The following is a 25,259-nucleotide window of genomic DNA, read 5'->3' on the forward strand; positions in this document are numbered from 1 at the left end:
TTCCTAACTGGGATAGCATTTCTTCAAATCGATCGATGCGCACTCTGGAATCGACATTGCGTACTGTTGGAAAAATGATTTTTTTTTCTGGAAAAATTCTCCAGAAAACGAAATCGAGTGTCCAGTCAGTATGGTCAGTGCTTAAACTACGCTTAAAACTATCACAAACTATGAACAATCTACAAGAGATGTCAAACGGATTATAAAATTCATTTCTTCCATAATTGTTTAATCTTAGCGGCTCGAAATTTCTTAGGGAACGAGATGGGACATGATACGGTATCCTTTCGATGAGACTGGCACTATCTATATTCCCGGATACGACGTCGAATATAAACAAACGACGAAGCAGCACAACACGTGAGCAGATTGGTTCGATATTCAAGATTCCACAACGGTCATGGTAGGAGGGAAGTCGCTGAGTTTCATTCCATGGTAAATTTGGAAGCGCGTATCGCAGGAACCGCCTCTGAACTGACTCAAGTAGTTTCAGCCCTCCAATTGAATTAGGTGCCCATATTTGGATATTGTACTCCAAACCGCTGCGAACGAGTGAGCAGTATAATGCTTTGAGAGTGGTAATGTCACTGAATCCTCTGGTGTTCCTTACCAGAAATCCCAGCACAGTTTTTGCTTTGGCCACGGTTACAGCTAAATGCTCCTTGAATGTCAGAGATTTATCCATAATAACACCAAGATCCCTAATAGACTCAACTTTTTCAAGAGAGACGCTATCAGCTGTGTGCAGATGGGTAATCTCAACCCTGCTTCTGGTGAACGTAAGAATCTTACATTTTTTTAGGTTGACTTCCATCGCATTCACTTGGCACCAGAGCATTAGATTATCGTGGTCTCGCTGAAGAAGCAAACAGTCTGAGTAATGCGTAATTGAGCGGTACATTTTCAGATCGTCTGCATAAAACACTAATTCAGAACCAATTAATTGACAAAGGTCGTTCATGAATAGGTTAAACAGGAGAGGACCTAGATGGCTACCTTGGGGGACCCCAGAAGGAACAGTGAAATGTTGGGATTTGATGTGGCCCTGTCTGACGAAGGCAATTCTGCCTCTAAGATATGACTTGAGCCATTAAACCAGCCAAGTTGGGAAACCCATTCTATCAAGTTTGTCGATTAAGAGGTTGTGGGGAAGCCGATCGAACGCCTTGGCAAAATCCACGTATATTGCATCCACTTGCTTTTTATTTGCAAGACAGCTGCTGACGAAGGGAACATACACCATCAAATTTGATAAAGGTGACCTCTTTTTGCGAAAACCGTGCTGACATTCTGCGATAATGTGTGAAGAAACAGTGCTCATTACGTTGAATACCAAGAGTTCGAAAACCTTTGCCAAGCAATTCAATATAGAGATACCTTCTCTACGAGATGTATGTTCCCAGATTTGTGAATGGGAGTGATGGCAGCACTATGTTCCAATTTTACGCCTGGTTTGTTTTGCTCGATCCACCGTAAGCGTCTCCCGGTAACGTTGCAGCAAATATATTAAAACAAATATACCTCACTGTCAGCCTTCTCCATACATCCCATCAAGGACACGCATGTCAGCACCGCCTACTGACGAAAGTTTCTACTAAAGCCACTGATCGTACCGCCATCACCATCTTTAGAAGCAACAGCGCGACCTACAAGTCAAAAATCTGCAAGAAATAGTTCAAATCGTCGATGTTTATACATGGTAGTTAGAACTTTCTCCATAGGATGGCGTGCTTGATGTGTCGCCTTGTTTTTTGAAGAGTGAGGTATATTGGTTTTACTATATTTGGTTGCAGCACCGAATTAACAGTCGATTTTGGATATTTCAGGAATTTCGCGATCTTTACCCCTGACCACGTCGGTTTCTCTACGTGAGTGTGCAGAATTTTCTCTCGCCTTTCCCGTTCCATCGTCGATAACTTTTGAATCTGCTTCAATCTTGATGAAATTTTCACCACTAAGTAAACAAACCATCCGGATCAAAACACCACTGACCATACTGACTGGACACTCGATTTCGTTTTCTGGATAATTTTTCCAGCAGTACGCAATGTCGATTCCAGAGTGCGCATCGATCGATTTGAAGAAATGCTATCCCAGTTAGGAAATGCCACCCAACTTTAAAAATAAAACACGTAATTTCTACGATAAAATCGGGCTAAACAGGACCATTTTTCCTACAGGGCATTTTTTGTCAAATTTTTCAGGTTCGCCACCTGCCGTCGGTATTGCGAACCTGCAAAATCTGACGACAAAAAATTAGACAGAAAATGTTTGAATATTTGTTCTAAGTGTCATGTCAGTGTGGTCAGTGAAAACACTGTCAATAGATTCGCGATGTGACAATTAGGGGCGCTGCAGTAAATGAAAAGATGCGACCAGATTCCATGTGCAACAGATTTATACTTGAGTTGTAAAAGTCAGTGATCAATAAACAAAAATAATAAAATTCCAAATAACAGAACCGTAAGCTGTTTCAAAAATACACGTCATGTGCTGTTTAAAACAGCATTTTCTGAAAAATGATATATTTATCTAAAGGTAGTTGAAACTAGTCATTTGCTAGAGAAGCGAATAAAACAACATAGTGGCCAAAATTTTTAACAAAATACCCTTATTTAGAGCTCGGACAGCAGAAAATGTATTTCTATATGAAGAATTTGCATCACTGGCTGTTTTGGTACCTTTATTGAAAGTATGTACAGTAAAATATGTTTGCATAAATTCAGGGGACTTAAAAAGTCGAAAACCACCTGACCCGCGTGACGCAAACATTTATTTTTAATAGGACACAAACAGCCTACAGATGGAAGCATGAGGCGAAATTTACATAAAGAAATTTATTTTCTGTCTGCTAACTTCAAAATAAGGCTATTTTGGTGAAACTCTTGGCCAATCATGGTCTATGAGAATTGCGACCGGTTCCAGCTCATTATTTAAAAGATTTATTCTTCATTTTATTCTTTCTGGAATTTAATTGAAAAATCAAGGTATTATTTCACCAAGCGAACCTTCGATATATTTTACCAAATGAACACTTAAAAGAGTTCCTCAGAATAAATTTTATTCTTCTTTGTACGCCTTCGCAGTTTTGATAAATATAAAGCGATGCTGACGTCAATTCAAAAGGAAATGTGTGAATTCTATAAAGTTGAATAAATTATGCACTTCGATTTCTTGTCGAATAAAATTTTGCTAGGTCATTGTCGGGTATAAATTCTACTAGATCACAATTCGCATCATTTTGCAAAAATAAATTGAAGAAATAACCATGGATTTGGTGGAAAAGTTGAAGAAACTTTCCGTTTTTCGTGTGGATTCGCTATCAGCAGAGGAAGTTTACTTTAAAACAACTCGCCTCATTGATCTAATCAATTTGGGAGCTGGCAACTCGAACTTCATTCGAAAATGGGATTTTCTGAACTTAAGATTCTTTCAAGGCATCAACACATTATTTCTGTACCTGTATTGTGTATATCTTACGACCAGCTACTACATCGACGATATGGAGGAATTATTGTTCTGCGTTGCTACTTTTGGAATTTCCATTCAGGTAACAGTCAGTTTTGAAAAAAATATATTTTTATTATATTTCTTTCATTTTTCAACAGTGTTCTGCTTTCATCTATCTTTTTGTGCTTCGACGGGGAAAGATTCTGGATGTACATGACCTCAACGTTGATTACCACAAACTGAAGACGGTTTTGGATCCGAAAATTCAAGAATCTCTTCGTAGCAGCTCATCGATTGCCTATCTAGCCGTTGTCCTTACAATTATTGTTTATAATGTGATGATCCTGATAATGACTATGATGCCAGTCGTTTACACCATTCAAACTGGTCACAAAGCGCTGCCATATGCTTTCAAAATGTTTTTCGAAGACACGTGGACGTCTTATACGTTGAATTTTCTTATTCAAATGAACTGTCAATATTACGTGTCGATTTGCACAGTAACTTCAAATTGTACTCTGATAGTGCTGTTGTTGACCGCTTTTGGGCAGATCGATGCCATCATAACTCTTTTCAAGCAACTTAACGATATGGTACAGCGTCCTGATATTCCTCATGAATCTTTGGAGAAAAAACTCAAGGAAATTATAGCACTACACCAATGCCATCGAAATTACTTGAGCAACATTGTGGACGTTTTCGATGTTTATTATCTCATTGTTATTAGCTCGTTATGCTCGTGTATGGCAATTTCCTTGACTGCGATTGTTATCGTAAGATTAATATATTCATTAATCAAATGAAATTCGTGAATTTGAATATTGCTTCCAATTTCAGGTGAACTGGTACGTTGGAGTTGTGTTCATTTGTTTCTCGTCAGCTCAAATTTTTTATATGTGTTTCCTCGGGGCACAGCTGCAAATGAAGGTAGGTGATTGATCTCGCTTTGCAGTATTGCAGAATATTGAGCTCCAATCATCAGAAAAAAAAAATCTTATTGGCCTTATCAATTGAGTAAGTAGCAAATAATGTAAAACTAATATAAAAAGTTTCCATTCTATGTTATGCGGATGTTTTTGAAACCTCAACATTATTATTCAACCTGCTGCTAATCATAACTGCGAAATTATCTGAGCGATGAATTATTTAAGACGTACAGCAGCAGGACTCTTGCTTGTTAGCTTCTTGGGTACACGAATGCTAGCTTAGCAGAGGCATTTTGAGCAGTTGTTGGGGTTCGATGATTGGAGCCAAGCATTTGTTTGTTTATTTGTTAGTTTTTAAAATCAATCCTTCAGCTAATCTCTATACGCTTAGAATAATCGGTATGATTTCTATCGGAAGAGTGAAAACGGTTGCGGTTTCAAAACTTACCAATTAAAAAAAATGAATAATGAATACCAAAGTTAACCAAAACGATCATGGGCCAAATTACGTGACGTGATTTTACGATTCTTACGAATTTCAATTCAGATACTCACTCAGACACGTCTGTCGCTCACAAGAATTGATCAATAATTTTGATTTGCCTTGTGATGCCAAAATTACAAACGTTGTCACAGATTTTTTTTAATTCATCTTCATTGTTGCCGACTACTACTTTTATTTTTTTTTACTAAATTTTATTAATTTTTTTGCATAAACCCATTGCCCTCATATAATTCACTGCATATCATATACATTCCTTCTCAGCTCTTTTCTCAATAGAAACTTTTATTAACTGACTTTTGATTTCCTCTAAAACAGAATAAAGTTTTTCAAATCCATCTCAACTCTATATTCCATTCTTATCGAAGGCTTTTAGAATCTTAAAATTTTATTTATTTTTTGCATATCCTTCATTCAATCCGAAATTATTCATATCCACAGCCTTCCCAAACTATGCTCTGTCTATGTTTACCCCAGCCAGAACAGTCCCTAAACGTTCTAAAGCGGGCCTTAGACTACACAAATGGCATGTGCAAATTCGATGATTTCACGACGATTGTTTGATCTATGCTCGTCCACACACGATACAAACAAATTTCGTGCGAATACAAACGATTGCTATGGCGAAAACAGCAACAGCAACAACAAAAAACCACCTCCACCCCGGCTGGGGCTGAGTAAATTGCATGGATTTAGTACAAACTTCACCATACATCATGCCACAGAAGGTGGTTTGTACAAAATATTTCGATCCGGACCGATTTTACTCAAACCGTTTGCGCGCTCATTCAAGCAGTGCCATACACGCAAATCGAGCTCACTGCAAATCGAGCAAATCGTGTTCACTGCGCATAGATCAAACAATCGTCGTGGAATCATGGAATTTGCACACGCCATTTGTGTAGTCTATGGCCCGCTCAAGCAACAAGCTTCCTTATCTCTGCTTTTTCAAACCGGAACAAGCCGAAAACATTTATAGTAACAGCCTTCCTAATCTGTGCTTTTCCTGTCGCTCTTTCTTTGTTTATCAGAGCCGGAACAAGCCGAAAACATTCTAAGCAACCGCATTTTCAATCTGTGATTTTTCTGTCGCTCTGCCTTTGTTTATCAGAGCCAGTACAATCCGAAAATATTCTTAGCGATAGCCATCCCAATCTGTGCTTTTCCTGTTGCTCTGGCTTTGTTTACTAGAGCCGGAACAGTCCGAAACAGGGAAGCAAATCGAACTGATCTGATAACTGATTTTGACCCTTGTGTTACACTTAGCGATAAATATGAGAAAACGATCACTTCTCATCTGTTTCCATTGACGATCAAGATAAATCGCTACACATTATTTTGTCTCCGACAGTCCACCAACAGATGAAAAGAATTCAAAATGCTCACACTGAAGTAAACCGATTATTTATTAAAATCAATGTTTGAGGGTTCTGATAACTGGTAATAGTTAAAACAAATTAGTGATGATAAACGGCACAATTACCGCGAAAAAAGAGTTTAGCTCCGATCTCAACTTTCGACCGATCAAGTGAAAGGGTTAAACTAATTTCTCGCGGTGCTAACACTAGTAGCTTGTACTAGTGTTAGCGAACTCGCGAGACTATTTTTCATCTCCTACAAGTCAAACTAGAGAGCTAAATTGATTTCTCGCGGCACTAGCACTAGTAACTTCTACTAGCGATCTGCTAACACTAATTTTGCCACCTTCTAGCAAAACCCTTTCAATAGACGGGTTGCAAGTTACAATCGGAGGTTAAAATTTATTTAATAAACGAAACCATCTATTGAATCAAACAAACAAATCTGAATGCAAAAAAGTGACCAACCTTCTCTTGTTACTAATTGAGAGGAAGGGAGAACTTATCCTTAACTTTACACTTACCGATAAGTTTGAATCGGAATGCAAATCTAATAGAGAGCAAATTTGTTAATGAGGAGTATGAGTATAGTACACTGGTGGATGAAAATCTCCTTCACGGGTGTTTTCATCGGCAAGTTCTAGCGAAAGATAACGATTTTTTGGTTCCCTGGCTGTGCGTGTGTATTGATGACAGGCAGTAAGCAAAACACAGTTCCCATTATTTTATGGGTGTAGTAATAAGTGAAAAAAAGTTGAGAAAAAACAGTTCGATTTTGGCAAAGCAAAATGTTCGGGCTTGTTGCCGAAACCAAACGTCTGTTTATTTTTATTTTATTTTCAATAAAATATTAGATTTTTTCTGCATAAACTTCATCTCATCTATAGTACGAGTTGATCGTAGCATTTTTTTTTTCAATTTTTCAAGTGAAATATGAAAAATGAATTTCTATACTAGTGTAGAGTCCATATTACACACTTTATTCGTTCTTTTCACCAGTCAAAATATATTCACTCCGACTGCCCGTGACATTCTCTTGCACACTTTTTGTGATGTGTGTCATTCTCTTCCTTTTCCATCCGTCTCCAGGTATGTGAAATACTAAGGTATGATATAATTATAAACAATGTAAACTTGATGAATGGTAGAACCCTACAACTAGTACTTACTCCAGGCTGCTTTTTTGCCTTTACATAAATATACTAAGGCCCAACAATACAGTTGAAACCCGCTTATCCGAGCTCCGGTTATCCGAGCTTCCGCGTCATCCTAGTTACCTTTTTCATTAAAAAAAAAACATGCAAAGTTGTTTTCGGCGAATTTAATATCATAACTTGCGGAAACCGTTGATTTATAGCATAACAAAATCTATATATTTACTGAGCTAGGCGCTTAGATGATATGCAATACCAAAGCAAAAGGATACGGTTTGTCAATGTGGGCCAATTTAGGTTTGATTTATCCGAGGTGGTCCTTCCCTCGTCTACCTTGGCTCAGCGGAGTTTCATTTGTATTTAAAAGGTCTACAAATCACAGGCAAAAAATCATTTAAACATACATATGTATGTACATACATGCAGCACATAAGATTTGAGTTATAAAAGTTAGACTGAAACAATCTACACACGCAAAAAGAATTTCAAAATCAGATTTCTAGTGTCGTTTTCAAATTCGGGTTTAAAATTTTATGCATATCACGTACTTCGTGTAAATAAAGCAGTGTGATCTCGTTTGAAGATATTTTTTAATGATTTTATAAATATGATAATAAATTTTACCAGGCAAACTAATCGCCATGATTTGAAACCGATTAAAGTGGTTTCTATACAGTGGCTTACAAGATAAAGCCTTTTTCCTCCGTTGCGTCACATCGGGCAACTTTTCAGCGTTTTCAAAACTTTTTTTGTGTTTATTATAACCTATCAGAAAAACAAAATAGTTTATGGTTTTCAATTTAAATGCGTTTTGTGATTCTACTAGCAATCTACTTTCATAGCGTTACATCTCACGATTTTTTTTGCAAAAGAGTTTTGCTCCTGATGTGACGCAACGAAAAAGTTAGCACTGGTTTTTCATCAATTACTTATTTCAATAGTGATCAATTTGTTTAGAATGTGAGTTTTGCTAAAGCTCATATCTTGACATATGTACCATTCACGCGAAACTGCACTGCCATTAGAGTTATAATATAAAAGTAATAAGGGTTTGAAAATAACTTAAAATTCTACGAAAAATACGAAAATGTGCGCCTTTAAGACGCAATAATAATACGAATACGTGAAACGAGCCAACAATTGTTTTCCACAACATAGTTTTCTATGCGTCACATCGTTTCACTTACCCCGTTGTAACTTCTTTATTTTTCAACCGATTTTTATTCTGTAAAACGCATTGAACGTGGCTTCGTATTTGAAGATAATCCGAATTTTCATTGCAATAAATTTAACCTTAAAACCACCCAGCTAACATGAAATCGTAAAAAAAATGGTAATCCAAAATGACTATTAAGACATTTTCAATAACCATCGTAAACACGTTGGTATTGAGTGATTTTCTATCATTCATTTACGACAAGCTGTACCCTAAAAAAGTTGAACCGGATAGCAGTTTAGTCAATTCGTGAATATTTTTCAGTCTATTTGAGTCAACTGATTTACGAAAAATGGGCGGTTCTTCAAATGACACTCTATCCGGTCCCTCCCTTTCTCCGGTTCGTAAAAAGAAAATCTTACCTATAGAGCTATAGCGTGGATCATATCAACTGATGAATTAGCATCGTTGTAAGATCTTTGCCATCTTGACGGACTTTTAAACGTTCGATTTCTTCTTATGTCTGCTTCAGCATGTTTCCTCAAAGGGCAAGTTGGAAACAAACAATATTATGAAAAAAAAAAATGATAAGCATCTAAATTCACGGAAGTTACACTTTTTTCTCCATATTTAAAAAAAACTTAAAGCAGGGACAATATTTCAGCAATGTCTCACCTGTTTACATCCTGGGCAGATTAATTGAAAAATATTAAATGGTGTAGTTATCATTATTGAGATTTGTAAGTGTCACTTCACCATCCTTGGGGCAATCTTTTCAAAATTAAATGATGAAGTGAAAATAACAGAATTAAAAGAAAATTAGGGTCGAATAAAAAAACAGAAGAATGCAAGGCTAGACAAGTTACGTTTTCCATTGTTGAAGATAATTAAAACAGTTTCTTATTTTCTATTTAATGTCAGCTGCAAATATTGCTAACTAAAATAAACAATTTTTTTTTCTAATAGGTATTAATTCCATTAGCCAATATGATTTTTAAATTGTGCTATTGAGACGACAAACATTACCCAGTTATCAGCAGATTATTAATATCACCAAACCATTCATCAGAAATTTATCTTTCTTTTTAATATCAAGCAATTTACCTCAACTCCATAAAAAATTCATCCAGAAGAAATCGTATCAATATAGTTCCGTTTTCCAGATATACTCGAAACGTTTGATCTAGAAACAGTCATAAAATATTCACCAAATCAAATATCCATACGACCGATATTGCTATGACTAAAACGTTTCAGGAATCATAAAAAAAATCTTTAAAATAGTACTGAATACTAGCATTAAGAGAACCAACTAGGAAAAAACTGAAAGATAGATAATTTAAAAATTCGAGTAGGAAACCGTTTTCACACTAAATGAATAATAATTTAAGTTTTAAGTACCCATGTCTGAATATTTAAGTAAGAATAAAGTTCAAAACATTTCTTTTAATTTTGATCTCCATCATACATGGTTCTAGTTCATTATATAAAACCTACCAGAAAGTTTTGGTTATTTTTCAGTTAATTTTTTTTTCAATTTTTTCATAAAAGTTTCGTGTAGAATTTCCAATAGTTCAACGAATTTTTACCTATCCGAACAATCCTGATATAATTTTTTTTCACTTCCAGTTTTATTCAACTGGAAGCTATGATTTATCAAGTTTTTCCTTAGGGAGAATGGGAATACTTGATCCCTGGGGATACTAGATTCCTTAGCTATATCTCGAGACTGGAATGTCGTACAAAGATCTAATGTTCTAGAAAAATGTGCCAAAAGGAACAAAACAGCAATGGTTGAGGCTCAAAAAATTTAAAAAAATGAGTTTTGGGTTATTAATTTTTGTTTGAAAAATTTTACAAAATGTGACTTGAAGATCTTTTTTCATCATTTTAAAATGTTTTTAACATGGAATTTATTATAACAAAAGTATTTATTCCAATACATCAATCTCTCGAGTGTAATATGAACTTAAAAATGCAATATTTTCGAAGCGATGGAAAACTCCCAACTTTTTTCAGAAAAAGTTTTCTAAAATGTTGATTATGGGTACAATTGATCCCAAATATTTGGGTACAAAAGATCCCAGTATATTCTTCTTCTCAATGGATCGTGGTCATTGCTGATTACGAGATTACTAATATTTATCCAACAGCTAATATTCATCCATCAATTATTTGAAGAAAAGGGCTATAATAATTGATTTTCTCTTGTTTATAGAAAATTGCGCCCGTAAGTATGCAATGCCATAAGGGTTGAGAATAAACTATAGAATTTTTTTTCCGATAATTATAGATTGTGAAATGATAACAACTATGACCAAAATAATCAATTAACATTCTATCTTGGGGTTTTGTTTGATTTTTTCCATGGATTAGGGCTTCCTGAATAAAGGATCAAGTCTCCCTTAACTTCAAAAATATCGCATTTTTTTACTCCCACGAAAATGCTTCTAGTTCATCTACGGGTTGAAGTATCGTTCTTATTTTAGGAGCATAGAAACTTGAAGCTACACGCTGTCAGAAAATGTAAAAGAGTGCGAGTTGCTAAATTTTTCCAAAAAGATATGGTGAAAATAAGAAACGGGGATCAAGTATCTCCACTCTCCCCTTTATATTTAGTAGCTAGTTTGGGGCACTCTAGAGCGTCTAATGTCTAGGTGGCTTTAACAAAAATCATTAGACAGTGATGAACGAAGTTCGTTGTATTGTTTAACATATTATTGGATCAATGATGACTAGATGGAGCACAAATAACATTGCATAAATGAAAGAGTCTTGCAGATAATTTGGGATACGTATGTCGTCTTCATTGCTCCAAATGAGTAGAGCAGTATCAATCTAGGCTTTTCGGTAATTTTTCTATAAAAATCACTTCTAAAATATCCTCAGTATCGAAGCCAAAAATCGATTGAAAAAATTAAATCTCTCAATCCAAGAACTAGACAAATTTTCAGACCAAAAACCTTTAAGACATAATTCCGATTATCATATTATCAGTAGTGGACAAAAAGGAGACTTGATCCCTGGGGTGACTTGATTTCTTAGCTTTATCCCGAAATCGATATGTTTTGCAAAGATTAAAGCTTCTTGAAAAATATGCTATGATGCTATGCTATGCATAAGCTCTGTAAAAAATCGAAAAATGTTTTGAGAACAGTTCAAATTTAAATAAAGTATACTGTAATCCGGGGTAATATTTATTACTTTTTTTCAGTATTTTCTATTATTTTTTCTGTTAAGGAGGGAGTTGGGTCTAACACTAAAAAAAACGATTTTTTTATTTTCTTATTGTAAAACATTTCAAGAATGTTGTGTCAAATTTTCAAGTCAATCGAAGCAATACTGTAGAAATTATAGGCCTTTATCTCCTCTTATCTAATACTGCAAGAGAGAGAGAGAGCAGAAACTTCAAATGCGTTTTTCTCGAAAGCACATTTTTAAAGTCCGTGGACATCGTCATTTGAAAACTACTTCACCGATTCTTTTCAAATTTGGAACATATTTTCTACATATAAAATACCAAACCCCTACGATTTTTTTTACATTGGGGAGATTTTACAGATAAAAAATGGCGGATTTTTTCGTGAAAAATGGTAGTTTTTACTTCAAACAGCCACAAAAATTTCATAAAAAAAATTATAAGTTATATAAAATCGTTGGGGTCCAGAAAAACATCTATTCAAAATATTTTGCTCTGATTGTTTGACTTCAGATGATTCTGTGCTGAGAGTGTGCACCGCAAATCCTGTTTTCTAAAAGGCATCCTCGAAAGTGCTCCGTCACCGGCTCATTTTTCAATATTTTTCAACGAAAAAATTACTAAATGTTCTTTGTTTGAACGATAGCTCTAAAAAAAAATCGACAAATGGTGTTTTTTTTTACCCGTTAGACCCTACTCCCCCCTTAAGGGGAATGTGACATGTTTCATATTTTTTAAACCAGTACTTGACTCCTATGAATGTAAAACTTGGTTGCAGAAATTTACTAGACTATTTTAAATTTGATTTAAAAACCCATTTCGTCTCTGTTCAGAATTTCTGCTTTGGGGTTATATTGATCAGTCTCTATTTGGACGGTTTTAACGAGTTTTCTTGATCATAAAAGATAAAAAAACACCTTCATAATATTTACTGTGGTAGAGTACAGTTGGAATTATTGAAAAATTAATAAATTTCGAAAAATTATAGGAAATAACATCCGATAAACCAAAACAACAATCTAATTCTTAAATGATATTAATGTCTTATTCGACACAAAAGCAATTCACAATTTGGGTTTATGAAAATAAGCATTAACACAACTTTCTATTTTATTCTATTTATCGTGTATATCGAAAAAGACCATATATAGCTGTCATAACAGTAGCGCAAGCGCATGTACATTCAGACGAATGTTTACGCACACATCAAAGCTTGTTTCGTATTCGTAAACGAGGGACGAAAACACGAACTGAACCGAACGTGATTCTCATAACGATTTCCGACGAGTAAAGTTGCGCGGTTGAGTGGTGCGTTGATTCGCGAGGGGCCTTATTTAGGTTTACCACAATGGCGTAGTGGGTAGAGGAATCGATGCGCAAGTGACAGGCTCCCCGGAATTTGAATTTGGACTAATAGGACGGACGTGCTTTGGAGTGGTTGGTGGAACGGATTTCGAGATTCGGAACGGCAACATGGGTTGGGTGTACGGAGTTGGATGGGCTAGGAAATTGCCACTCAACTGTAGGCGTTGCGGAGTTCTTTGGAGCGGGACTTTTTTTTCTGTTCAGTTTTCAACATGTCCAACCATGTCAGAGGCGAACGAAAATTTAATTTGAAAGAAAAAAACGAATTGCAAGAAAAATATGACCAGGAAGTTAAGTTCATGTATATTGTGCAATGATATCTGGCAGAATTGACGAAACGTCCAAATATATTATGCTGTCTTTTTGTTTACGTTTAGTGTCTTCCCCGGCGGGTAGTGTTTACAATGCTCGGTAACGACTGCGATTCTTGCTTCAAAATATGCGCTAAGTGAGTTCGTCCTTATGTAAAAGAATAAACCAACAATAACATCATTTGGAGCGTATTTTCTGTCACTAGATGCCGTTTTCATCTTTAAAAAAAATGATAATGTGTTTCTCTAATATGTGTTGGTGGAATGGTGGAATGGTGGAATTATTCTACTAGACACTCAGGTAAGGGACAACGAAGTCTGTCGGGAATGGGTTTTGTTGCAAGTTACGTACGCTCTGATGTCAACAGGTGAGTCAATCTCTTATTAATTATTATCAAACATTCAGCTCTAATTCGTCAATGATTATCAATTGACCTTTCACTTTCTATAACCGCTTTGGATATGACTGGCCGCTGTGAGAATTTAAGAAAAGAATCTGTCATTTTCAGGCTGACAAAACAAACCGTTATAGAAAACCATTGAGACAGAAAGAAACTTAAATGTACCCAGAATGATTCTGTCCAAAAATTTTCTGATTTATAGTGTTTTCATTCAGGTTGCAGTTATTAGCGGTTTCGTAAGTGTTAAAAAAGCTAAATTATCGTTGGGTTGCTTGGTGTTGTCTTGAACGGTGCCTTTCATCACGGTTTTTGTTTCACATGATGGAGTTTTTTTATCTCTCCGGTGCCTTTTTTTTAAATAAAAATACTACTAGTTCGTAGAAAACAAGAAAACTTGGTGACATGGGACGAAATAAATAGTCCATGTTATGCTGATGCGGTTGACGGGAATTTCCGTCAACATTTAAGTACGATACGACTATCCATAAATCACCAATTATTAGTTCAATGCTAGCGGGCCTGTTGTAAAAATATATTACCGAATGTTGCTGAAAATTATATTGCTTTTACCCTGTTACGGTCATGACAAGTGCTGTGTAATTGAAACATGTATTCTTCAGGTTCTGTGTTGTCTTCTAAACGGTTCAATTATGTGAAGAAGATGAATAAGAAACATTTCTCTATGAACTCCAATAATAAAATAGCTGTATAGGTGGGAAATTTATGAACAAACTTACGATTTGGTTTCCAGGCTTGCAAAACCCAACGAGTAACGCATAGTACTGGTACGCCACCAATATGAAAATTCTGATTACTAATATGTTTGCTACATCACGATCAATTTAAGGTAGATATCCCAATACAAAATAGTATAAAATAATAATAAGACAAAAATTAAAAAATACCCTAAATTATTTAAATTGAAAACAAAACAAAAACAAACCCTCCATGACAAGGTGTGGATTACGAATTTGTAAGAGCATCATGAGCAGAGCATTTATGCTAATCTAAATGAAGCAAAAGTTGATCTAACTTAATCCCTTGAGACTAATCGTTTGTTGGTGTACCATAGAAAAAAAATTAAAGGCTGACTCAAGAACATTGTATTCAAGAGTAATGAGTCCAATGTTCAGGAAATAGTAAGTCGAAGTCATGAGTCGAAGGTTCAAGAATAAGAAGTTAACAGTCTCAAATCAGGAGTCAAAGGTTTTAGAGTTAAAAAAAAAAATTAAGTTTTAAGTCAAAGGTTCAAAATTAAGAAGTTAACAATCTCAAGTCAGGAGTCGAAAATTTTAAAGTTAGAAAATAGAAATCAGGGTCATGGGTCAAATATTCAAGAGCAAGAAGTTTACAGTCTCAAGGCAGGAGTCAAAGTTTAAGAGATAGAAATAAAAGTCTGAGTCGTGAGTCAAAGATTTGAAAGTAAAAAAGTTATCAGACTCAAGTCAGGAATCAAAGGTTTAAGAGTAAGGAAATTAAAGTCTGAGTCATGAGTCAAAGTTTCGAGAGTAAGAAATAAACAGACTGAAGTCAGGAGTCAAAGGTTCAAGACTAAGGAAATAAAAGTTACAGTCATGAGTAAAAGGCTCAAGAGTAGGAAGTTAACAGTATCAAGTCAGGAGTGAAAAGTTTAAGAGTTAAAAAAAAAAAAAAAAAAGTCTGAGTCATGAGTCAAAGGTTAAAAAGTAAGAAGTTAAGTTTCTAGTCAGGAGTTTAAGTTAAAGAAATTGAAAATAAAAATCGTAATCATGAGTCAAATGTTCAAAAGAAGGGAGTTAACAGCCACAAGTCAGAAGTCAAAAGTTTTTAGGTAATTAACAGAAGTCTGAGTTATAAAGCAAAGATTCAAGAGTAAGAAGTTTACAGTCTCAAGTCAGGAGTCAAAGGTTTAAGGGTAACGAAATTAAAGTCAGAGTCGTGAGTCAAAGATTCAAGAGTAAGAAGTTTACAGTCAGGCAGAAGTCAAAGGTTTTATGTTAGAAAATAAAGATCTGAGTCGTGAGTCAGAAATTGAAAGCATGGAATGTCAATGTTAAAAGTCAAAATTTCTAGAATTTAAGGTTAACAGTCTCAAGCCAGGAGTCGAAAGGTTTAAGTGTTAACATAAATGAAAGTCTATATCATGAGTTCAGGAGTAATAAGTTATGTTAAGAAATTCGAAACATTTCATATTCAGATACAAAATGTTCCTACGGAAATCATTTTTGCATGTTTATCAGATTTATAAAACCGCAACTTGGGATTATAAATTATCGTGACAAGATTTTGTTTAAATCAATGGTTTTACTAGAAGAATAGTTCAATTGTACAGAATCTATTTATAGTCATATGAACTGTTGGAAAAAAAAGTCAGGTTATTCAAAGCAAAGTATTTTTGATGAGAGAAGCACTAGTAATACTGATACTGATAATGGCTTGAAATAAAATAAAATTTCCGATGAGTAAAGTTGCGCGGTTGAGTGGTGCGTTGATTCGCGAGGGGCCTTATTTAGATTTACCACAAGGAGAAGGTATTATCTGTGGTATTATGTAAAAAAAAAAAGATTTAATAAAGTTCCAATGGGGATGCTATGAACATTCGTGTAATACGCAGAGGAGTGAATATTGTAATAGATGCTCTAGGGGTTTATGAGTAAGGTGTAAAATAGAAACAGAAGCACTGAGCAAAGGGTAAAAATAAAGATTGAAGTAAGGTAGAGTAAAGAGTAAAAATTTTAATTTAATAAAAAAAATAGTAAAACAAGTGACTATTAAAGAGCAAAATGTGAAAGATAAGAGTCGAGAGCAAAGAGCATAGATCTGAAAACTTAAAAAAAAAATTAATCGGATTTTCATTTATTAGTTTTGGTTTTGTTGTAATTTTTTTTAATCTGCGTTTTTTGAGAAGGTTGAATGAATGGCAAAATATTAAAAGACTCCTGAAAACATCTGACAAATATGAACAAGCTCACTATTAATAAAGGATGGCAAAGAAGAAAAGTATGGTTCTAAGATTATCGACAAAAGATGGCATGGTAAGGCATGACCCAAAACTAGTCGACAAAAGACGGCATGGTTAGGCATGACCCAATGTATGGAACAATGGTAAGAAATGGAAATGGCCAGATCATGTTGTAAAGGGTATGAAATATGGTATGAACAGTTCAAATTTAACGAAACGAGAAATTCATGATCTTAAGGAATTCGACAAAAGATGGCATGGGAAGGCATGACCCAAAAGTAATAAATAAAAAGATGGCATGGAAAGGCATGACCCAAAACTAATAGAAAAAAGATGGCATGGATAGGCATGACCCAATTAGTATGAGACTAAAATGCACTTGTTACATGTGATTATTTAAATTTATAAAAGATGGCATGATAAAAGCATGACCCAAATGAATTGATAAAAGATGGCATGGAGAGGCATGACCCAAAGTTATAAACAAAAGACGGCATGGATAGGCATGACCCAATTAGTAATGGAAAAATGATATTACAGATGTTGAACAAGTAATAAAATTGTATGATAGATGGCATGACAGAAAAATGACCTTATATAACATTTTCAATGTTCCTAAAAGATGGCATGGGAAGGCATGACCCAGTTTATATTAATTGGAAAGAGATAACCTAATAAGAGGTTAGATAACTGCAAGCCAACTTTCAATAATAATGAGCTAAAGGTTCAAAAGTCAAAAATCAAGAGTGAAAGCCACAAATTAGAGATCATGAGCACGTAGGATAACAATCGTATATCAAATGTTCCTAGATAATTTTTTTTTAATATTTATTTAATTCAAATGTCTCAATATTTTCAAACCTATTGATATTCTGAGGACTTGATCTGAGTGTTCATTCAAAGCAGAAGCAAGAAATTGACTTTACTTTAGTGCCATGATAGTTGTCAAAGGCCAACAAAGAAAAATTTCACGAAGTCGAAACTCATGAGTCAAACGTTTGAAATTTGAAGTCAAGAATCACGAGTAAAAAGGGTGAAAGATAAAAAAAAAAAAAAACAACATGAAAAAACAGTCATGAAATCAAAGGTTTAAGTGTATAAGATTGGTTGTTAAGTGTCATGAGTCAAACGTTCAAATGTAAGCAGAACTTGAAAGTCGAGAGGCACGAATAAATGGATCAAGAGTAAGAAGTTATCTAGTCTATTCAAGAGTCATAAGTCAAAGGTTTAAGAGAAACAAGTTGAAAGCCACGTGTCATGAGACAAAGCGCCTAGCGTAAGAAAGTCGAGAGGCAGGATTAAAAGGATCAAGAGTTAGGAGCTAAAATTCAAGAGTCATTAGTCAAAGGTTTAAGAGGAAGAGATTGAAAGCCAAGGGTCATGAGACGAAGGGTCTAGTGTAAGAAGTTGAAGTTTAGTAAGTCAAAGATTTAGAGTAAAATGTTGGAAGACAAGGGTCATGAGACGAAGGGTCTAGCGTAAGATGTTGAAAGTCAAGAGGAACAAGTCAAAGGATCAAGAGATAGAATTGAAATTCAAGAGTCATTAGTCAAAGGTTTGAGAGAAACAGGTTGAAAGGCAAGTGTCATGAGACGAAGTGTTTAGTGTAAGAAGCTGAAAGTCGAGAGGCACGAATAAATGGATCAAGAGTAAGAAGTTATCTAGTCTATTCAAGAGTCATAAGTCAAAGGTTTGAGAGAAACAAGTTGAAAGCCACGTGTCATGAGACGAAGCGCCTAGCGTATGAAAGTCGAGAGGCAGGATTAAAAGAATCAAGAGTTAGGAGCTAAAATTCAAGAGTCATTAGTCAAAGGTTTAAGAGGAAGAGATTGAAAGCCAAGGGTCATGAGACGAAGGGTCTAGTGTAAGAAGTTGAAGTTAAGTAGGCCAATGATTTAGAGTAAAATGTTGGAAGACAAGGGTCATGAGACGAAGTGTCTAGCGTAAGATGTTGAAAGTCGAGAAGCACGAGTCAAAGGATCAAGAGTTAGAAGCTGAAATTCAAGAGTTATAGTCAAAGGTTTGAGAGAAAGAGGTTGAAAGCCAAGTGTCATGAGACGAAGTGTCTAGTGTAAGAAGCTGAAAGTCAAGAGGAACGAGTCAAAGGATCAAGTGTTAGAAGTTGAAATTCAAGAGTCATTAGTCAAAGGTTTAAGAGGAAGAGATTGAAAGCCAAGGGTCATGAGACGAAGGGTCTAGTGTAAGAAGTTGAAGTTAAGTAAGCCAAAGATTTAGAGTAAAATGTTGGAAGACAAGGGTCATGAGACGAAGTGTCTAGCGTAAGATGTTGAAAGTCGAGAAGCACGAGTCAAAGGATCAAGAGTTAGAAGCTGAAATTCAAGAGTTATAGTCAAAGGTTTGAGAGAAAGAGGTTGAAAGCCAAGTGTCATGAGACGAAGTGTCTAGTGTAAGAAGCTGAAAGTCAAGAGGAACGAGTCAAAGGATCAAGTGTTAGAAGTTGAAATTCAAGAGTCATTAGTCAAAGGTTTAAGAGAAAGAGGTTGAAAGCCAAGTGTCATGAGACGAAGTGTTTAGTGTAAGAAGCTGAAAGTCGAGAGGAACGAGTCTGAGGATCAAGAGTTAGAAGCTGAAATTCAAGAGTCATTAGTCAAAGGTTTAAGAGGAAGAGATTGAAAGCCAAGGGTCATGAGACGAAGGGTCTAGTGTAAGAAGTTGAAGTTAAGTAAGCCAAAGATTTAGAGTAAAATGTTGGAAGACAAGGGTCATGAGACGAAGTGTCTAGCGTAAGATGTTGAAAGTCGAGAAGCACGAGTCAAAGGATCAAGAGTTAGAAGCTGAAATTCAAGAGTTATAGTCAAAGGTTTGAGAGAAAGAGGTTGAAAGCCAAGTGTCATGAGACGAAGTGTCTAGTGTAAGAAGCTGAAAGTCAAGAGGAACGAGTCAAAGGATCAAGTGTTAGAAGTTGAAATTCAAGAGTCATTAGTCAAAGGTTTAAGAGAAAGAGGTTCAAAGCCAAGTGTCATGAGACGAAGTGTTTAGTGTAAGAAGCTGAAAGTCGAGAGGAACGAGTCTGAGGATCAAGAGTTAGAAGCTGAAATTCAAGAGTCATTAGTCAAAGGTTTAAGAGGAAGAGATTGAAAGCCAAGGGTCATGAGACGAAGGGTCTAGTGTAAGAAGTTGAAGTTAAGTAGGCCAATGATTTAGAGTAAAATGTTGGAAGACAAGGGTCATGAGACGAAGTGTCTAGCGTAAGATGTTGAAAGTCGAGAAGCACGAGTCAAAGGATCAAGAGTTAGAAGCTGAAATTCAAGAGTTATAGTCAAAGGTTTGAGAGAAAGAGGTTGAAAGCCAAGTGTCATGAGACGAAGTGTCTAGTGTAAGAAGCTGAAAGTCAAGAGGAACGAGTCAAAGGATCAAGTGTTAGAAGTTGAAATTCAAGAGTCATTAGTCAAAGGTTTAAGAGAAAGAGGTTGAAAGCCAAGTGTCATGAGACGAAGTGTTTAGTGTAAGAAGCTGAAAGTCGAGAGGAACGAGTCTGAGGATCAAGAGTTAGAAGCTGAAATTCAAGAGTCATTAGTCAAAGGTTTAAGAGGAAGAGATTGAAAGCCAAGGGTCATGAGACGAAGGGTCTAGTGTAAGAAGTTGAAGTTAAGTAGGCCAATGATTTAGAGTAAAATGTTGGAAGACAAGGGTCACGAGACGAAGGGTCTAGCGTAAGATGTTGAAAGTCAAGAGGAACAAGTCAAAGGATCAAGAGATAGAATTGAAATTCAAGAGTCATTAGTCAAAGGTTTAAGGGAAAGAGGTTGAAAGCCAAGTGTTATGAGACGAAGTGTTTAGTGTAAGAAGCTGAAAGTCGAGAGGCACGAATAAATGGATCAAGAGTAAGAAGTTATCTAGTCTATTCAAGAGTCATAAGTCAAAGGTTTAAGAGAAACTAGTTGAAAGCCACGTGTCATGAGACGAAGCGCCTAGCGTAAGAAAGTCGAGAGGCAGGATTAAAAGGATCAAGAGTTAGGAGCTAAAATTCAAGAGTCATTAGTCAAAGGTTTAAGAGGAAGAGATTAAAAGCCAAGGGTCATGAGACGAAGGGTCTAGTGTAAGAAGTTGAAGTTAAGTAAGCCAAAGATTTAGAGTAAAATGTTGGAAGACAAGGGTCATGAGACGAAGTGTCTAGCGTAAGAAGTTGAAAGTCGAGAGACACGATTCAAAGGATCAAGAGTTAGAAACTGAAATTCAAGAGTCATTAGTCAAAGGTTTAAGAGAAAGAGGTTGAAAGCCAAGTGTCATGAGACGAAGTGTCCAGTGTAAGAAGCTGAAAGTCGAGAGGAACGAGTCTGAGGATAAAGAGATAGAAGCTGAAATTCAAGAGTCATTAGTCAAAGGTTTAAGAGGAAGAGATTGAAAGCCAAGGGTCATGAGACGAAGGGTCTAGTGTAAGAAGTTGAAGTTAAGTAAGTCAAAGATTTAGAGTAAAATGTTGGAAGACAGGGGTCATAAGACGAAGGGTCTAGCGTAAGATGTTGAAAGTCGAGAGGCACGAGTCAAAGGATCAAGAGTTAGAAGCTGAAATTCAAGAATTATAGTCAAAGGTTTGAGAGAAAGAGGTTGAAAGCCAAGTGTCATGAGACGAAGTGTCTAGTGTAAGAAGCTGAAAGTCAAGAGGAACGAGTCAAAGGATCAAGAGTTAGAAGTTGAAATTCAAGAGTCATTAGTCAAAGGTTTAAGAGAAAAATGTTAAAAGTCACGTGTCATGAGACGAAGGGCCTAGTGTAAGAAGTTGAAAGTCGAGAGACACGATTCAAAGGATCAAGAGTTAGAAACTGAAATTCAAGAGTCATTAGTCAAAGGTTTAAGAGAAAGAGGTTGAAAGCCAAGTGTCATGAGACGAAGTGTCCAGTGTAAGAAGCTGAAAGTCGAGAGGAACGAGTCAAAGGATCAAGAGTTAGAAGTTGAATTTCAAAAGTCATTAGTCAAAGGTTTAAGAGAAAAATGTTAAAAGTTATGTATCATGAGACGAAGAGCCTAGTATGAAGATACAATAATCAAAAGTTAAGAGTCCAAAATTAAAGAAGAGAGTCAAGCGCAAAGTCAATAGGAAGAAGTTTAGGAAGAAGTCCAATGTTAAGGATCAAAATGATTATTTGAGAATTGAAAATCAAGAGTTAAGAATGAATATACAAAGTCCAAAGCATTGAGTATGAAGCCAAGTACAAGGATGCTAGTCATGAAAGAAGAGTTCAAATCAGAAATAAAAAAATGAAATTAAAGCAAAGAATTAAAAACTAAATGAAATTAGAAATGCGCCCAATTCTTATGATCAAGAGTTCAAAATGATTATTCAAAATCGAAAGTATAGAATTAACAATGAAGAGTTGGAAGCCAAAAGAAAGGAGGTTAGAGTAAAGAGCTCAATAAAAAAAAATTAAACTTAAAGTCTAGAATGAAAACACAAGAATCAAAAAAGCATGAGTTGAAAATCCAGAAAGGATAGGCAATAGGAAAAAGTTTAAATTAGAAGCAATTAGTTTAAAGTCCTATTTTAAGGATCAAGAGCCGAGGACGATCTGTCAAGAAGTCTCAATTCAAAAGAATGAATTTAGAGCCCAGAATTTGATGTTAAGAATTAATAGTCAAGAATAAGGAGAACCAAGAGACAAAAGTTAGAGTATGGATGTGAAATTTAAAGCAGTGAGTTGAAAGTCCGATTTTAAGGATAAAGACTCCTGGATGTTGAATCAAGAATCTTGAATCAATAGTTGTGAATGTAGATTCAAAGTCAAATGAAATGAGTTTACAGTCCAAAAACCAAGAGAAGTGAAGTTGCTTTACCCTTTATTTAATTATTATTTATATGAGGGGCATAATGTTCAAACATTATAAGGGATTCTTGTTGTTAATTCTATATGCCATTGGAATTTATTGTAAATCTTGTATGATCATCGTCAAAAAAAAACAAACAGACTCAGAATGGTTTGAACAAAAGCATTTTCTAATTGTTGAGAAATTTAAAGTTTTTAAATTTTAAAGAGTAGAGAAAGGGGCGAATGTGGTAGAGTACAGTTGGAATTATTGAAAAATTAATAAATTTCGAAAAATTATAGGAAATAACATCCGATAAACCAAAACAACAATCTAATTCTTAAATGATATTAATGTCTTATTCGACACAAAAGCAATTCACAATTTGGGTTTATGAAAATAAGCATTAACACAACTTTCTATTTTATTCTATTTATCGTGTATATCGAAAAAGACCATATATAGCTGTCATAACAGTAGCGCAAGCGCATGTACATTCAGACGAATGTTTTGATGCACACATCAAAGCTTGTTTCGTATTCGTAAACGAGGGACGAAAACACGAACTGAACCGAACGTGATTCTCATAACGATTTCCGACGAGTAAAGTTGCGCGGTTGAGTGGTGCGTTGATTCGCGAGGGGCCTTATTTAGGTTTACCACATTTACATGTGCTAGTTTATCAATTTTACCTAGCTTTTTAACGTTTTTAAGATTTTGAAATAACATTTTTTAAAACCGAAAAAAAATTCAAATACCAACCAAATTTTTCCTATTTGATACTTAATTTAAAGGTTTTCAAACGTTAAAAACAGTTTTCATAAATTTAAACTATAGACTGAGTTATCGATGATAATGTGGAAAAATTTATTGTTGGTCAAACTTACCCCGGTCATCAATGTTACCCCGTTTTACGATACCATCAGTTTTGACCTTAGAGCATGTGCAAATTACCAAGTGACCAACAAAACGAAAATAGGCTTACCATAAGCATTATTACAAAGAACAGATACATTATTGTAAGTTGGACCAAAACACAACTTACACTTTACACTATTATAATATTACAATAATTCTTTTAAAATCCCAGTTACCCTAAGGATGGTGCCAATCAGCATCGAAACGTCAGTTAAATAAACACTTCATGTTCGGATAAATTAGACTGGTTGGCTATTTATTAAATATATAATGTCACCAACATGAAAAAAGTATTAATAATATTTTTTCGTATATTTCGTAGAGTATAACATGAACTTTATGAATATTTTGAAAACAATCGTAAACTTTCAACTTTTCCATGAAAAGTTTTCTAAAATGTTCATTATGGGTTGAGTAGATCTCCAGAGTTCAAAAAGATATATTTTCTTTTGAATAGGTCGTGATAATTGTAGAACGAGATTATAAAAATTAATACTTTCCAAAAACTAACCTGGAAGAAAACACTCAAAGAATAGATCAATCTAAAAATTAGATAAAAAAGCGCCTATAAGTATGCAATAAAAACGAGGTAGTAGATACATTTCAAGAATTCTCTTTCTCTAACACTTACAAACTGTGAAAAGAGAAATAACTTTCGTTATCTGTCTTTAAAGACACATTATCTTCAGCAATTCTTCGTAAAATTTTGAACCATTGCAATTCAGATTGACAAGTTTCAATTTCAATAGTCTAGCGTACATGTGATTTAAACACTGATTTATACTTCCAGAGCGAGGATTTGGCCCTTCATGTTACACAATTCGAATGGTATAAACTACCAGTTGTTCATCAACAATCCATCATGATGGTGATATGCGCCTGTCAGACACCCATCAATCTTTCAGCAGTGTTTGAAACGTTGAACTATGAAGCATATCTAAAGGTAAATAATTCATAGTTCAAGGATTTCTTTTATTGTGGCTTATAATCGCTTTTTCATTTAATTATTCTTTAGGTTCACAAAGGCGTGTATTCAATTTTTATGTTTTTGATCAGTTCTGAACAGTAAATTTATACGAATAAATCTGGAAATTGACCAGGATTGAAAAAAAAAAATGAAAACCGGAAACCCATAATTGTTGAAATAGACATCACCTGCACCCGAAATAACCATTTAATATCTACAAGTTGTAAACAAATTTAAGTAAGTATATTTTTAGCTAAGTAGTAGTAGGTAGTTTCTTTTTTTTAACAACTTTCTAAAACTACACAAGGCAACAAAATTCACATTTTTAAGGACTAATTTTGAATATTTTGGGGGCGCTGATTCCATATATTTTATTAGTTTTAATCATTTCTAGTTTTTTAAATAGCTTATGAGAACAGGCAAAAATTCGTTGTATATTTTTTGAACTTTTTTAGTCAAACTATATAAAATTACAAAGATTTTGAAAAAAAAGCTTTTAAATCAATCATCAACTTCTCTGAAGACCGTGAGTAATGTTGAATTCCAAGAAAAAGTTATGGTAGTTTTCTTTTTGTGATTTTTCCCCAATTCTGCAAACTAAGAGAATTATTACGAAATTTAAAGAAAATTTTCAGCAAATGGAATCTTTGATATTTTCTTAAAACATACGTCAAATCATTTTAATTGTGTTAGTTTCACCACGGAATACGAACGTCAAATCGTTTTGCAGTCTTCAAAGTTGTTAAACGAGTCAAGATCTTAAATATCAAATGCTCAATGACTATCTTGAATTATGTCAGAAATTGTTGTTATCTTATTGCAGAACCTGTTACTTGGGGAAAGAGACA

The 25,259-nt window shown here is 34.9% G+C and overlaps 1 protein-coding gene across 1 annotated transcript; it reads left to right on the top strand.

Annotated features, from left to right (window-relative positions):
- Window positions 1-3,266: 3,266 nt before the first annotated feature.
- LOC129746735 (uncharacterized) lies at window positions 3,267-24,614 on the top strand. Its single transcript, XM_055740593.1, has 5 exons — window positions 3,267-3,550; window positions 3,609-4,223; window positions 4,288-4,377; window positions 24,235-24,387; window positions 24,460-24,614. The coding sequence occupies exons 1-5, from the start codon at window positions 3,269-3,271 to the stop codon at window positions 24,511-24,513; spliced, it is 1,194 nt and encodes a 397-aa protein (XP_055596568.1). The 5' UTR covers window positions 3,267-3,268; the 3' UTR covers window positions 24,514-24,614.
- The last annotated feature ends 645 nt before the right edge of the window (window positions 24,615-25,259 follow it).

This window comes from Uranotaenia lowii, chromosome 2, assembly GCF_029784155.1.
Source record: "Uranotaenia lowii strain MFRU-FL chromosome 2, ASM2978415v1, whole genome shotgun sequence".
NCBI classification, from domain to species: domain Eukaryota; kingdom Metazoa; phylum Arthropoda; class Insecta; order Diptera; family Culicidae; genus Uranotaenia; species Uranotaenia lowii.

Coding starts and splice junctions, on each gene's coding strand:
- LOC129746735 (XM_055740593.1), top strand. CDS start 3,269: ATGGATTTGGTGGAAAAGTTGAAGAAACTTTCCGTTTTTCGTGTGGAT. Junction 4,224..4,287: donor CCTTGACTGCGATTGTTATC/GTAAGATTAATA, acceptor TTCCAATTTCAG/GTGAACTGGTACGTTGGAGT. Junction 24,388..24,459: donor ACTATGAAGCATATCTAAAG/GTAAATAATTCA, acceptor ATTATTCTTTAG/GTTCACAAAGGCGTGTATTC.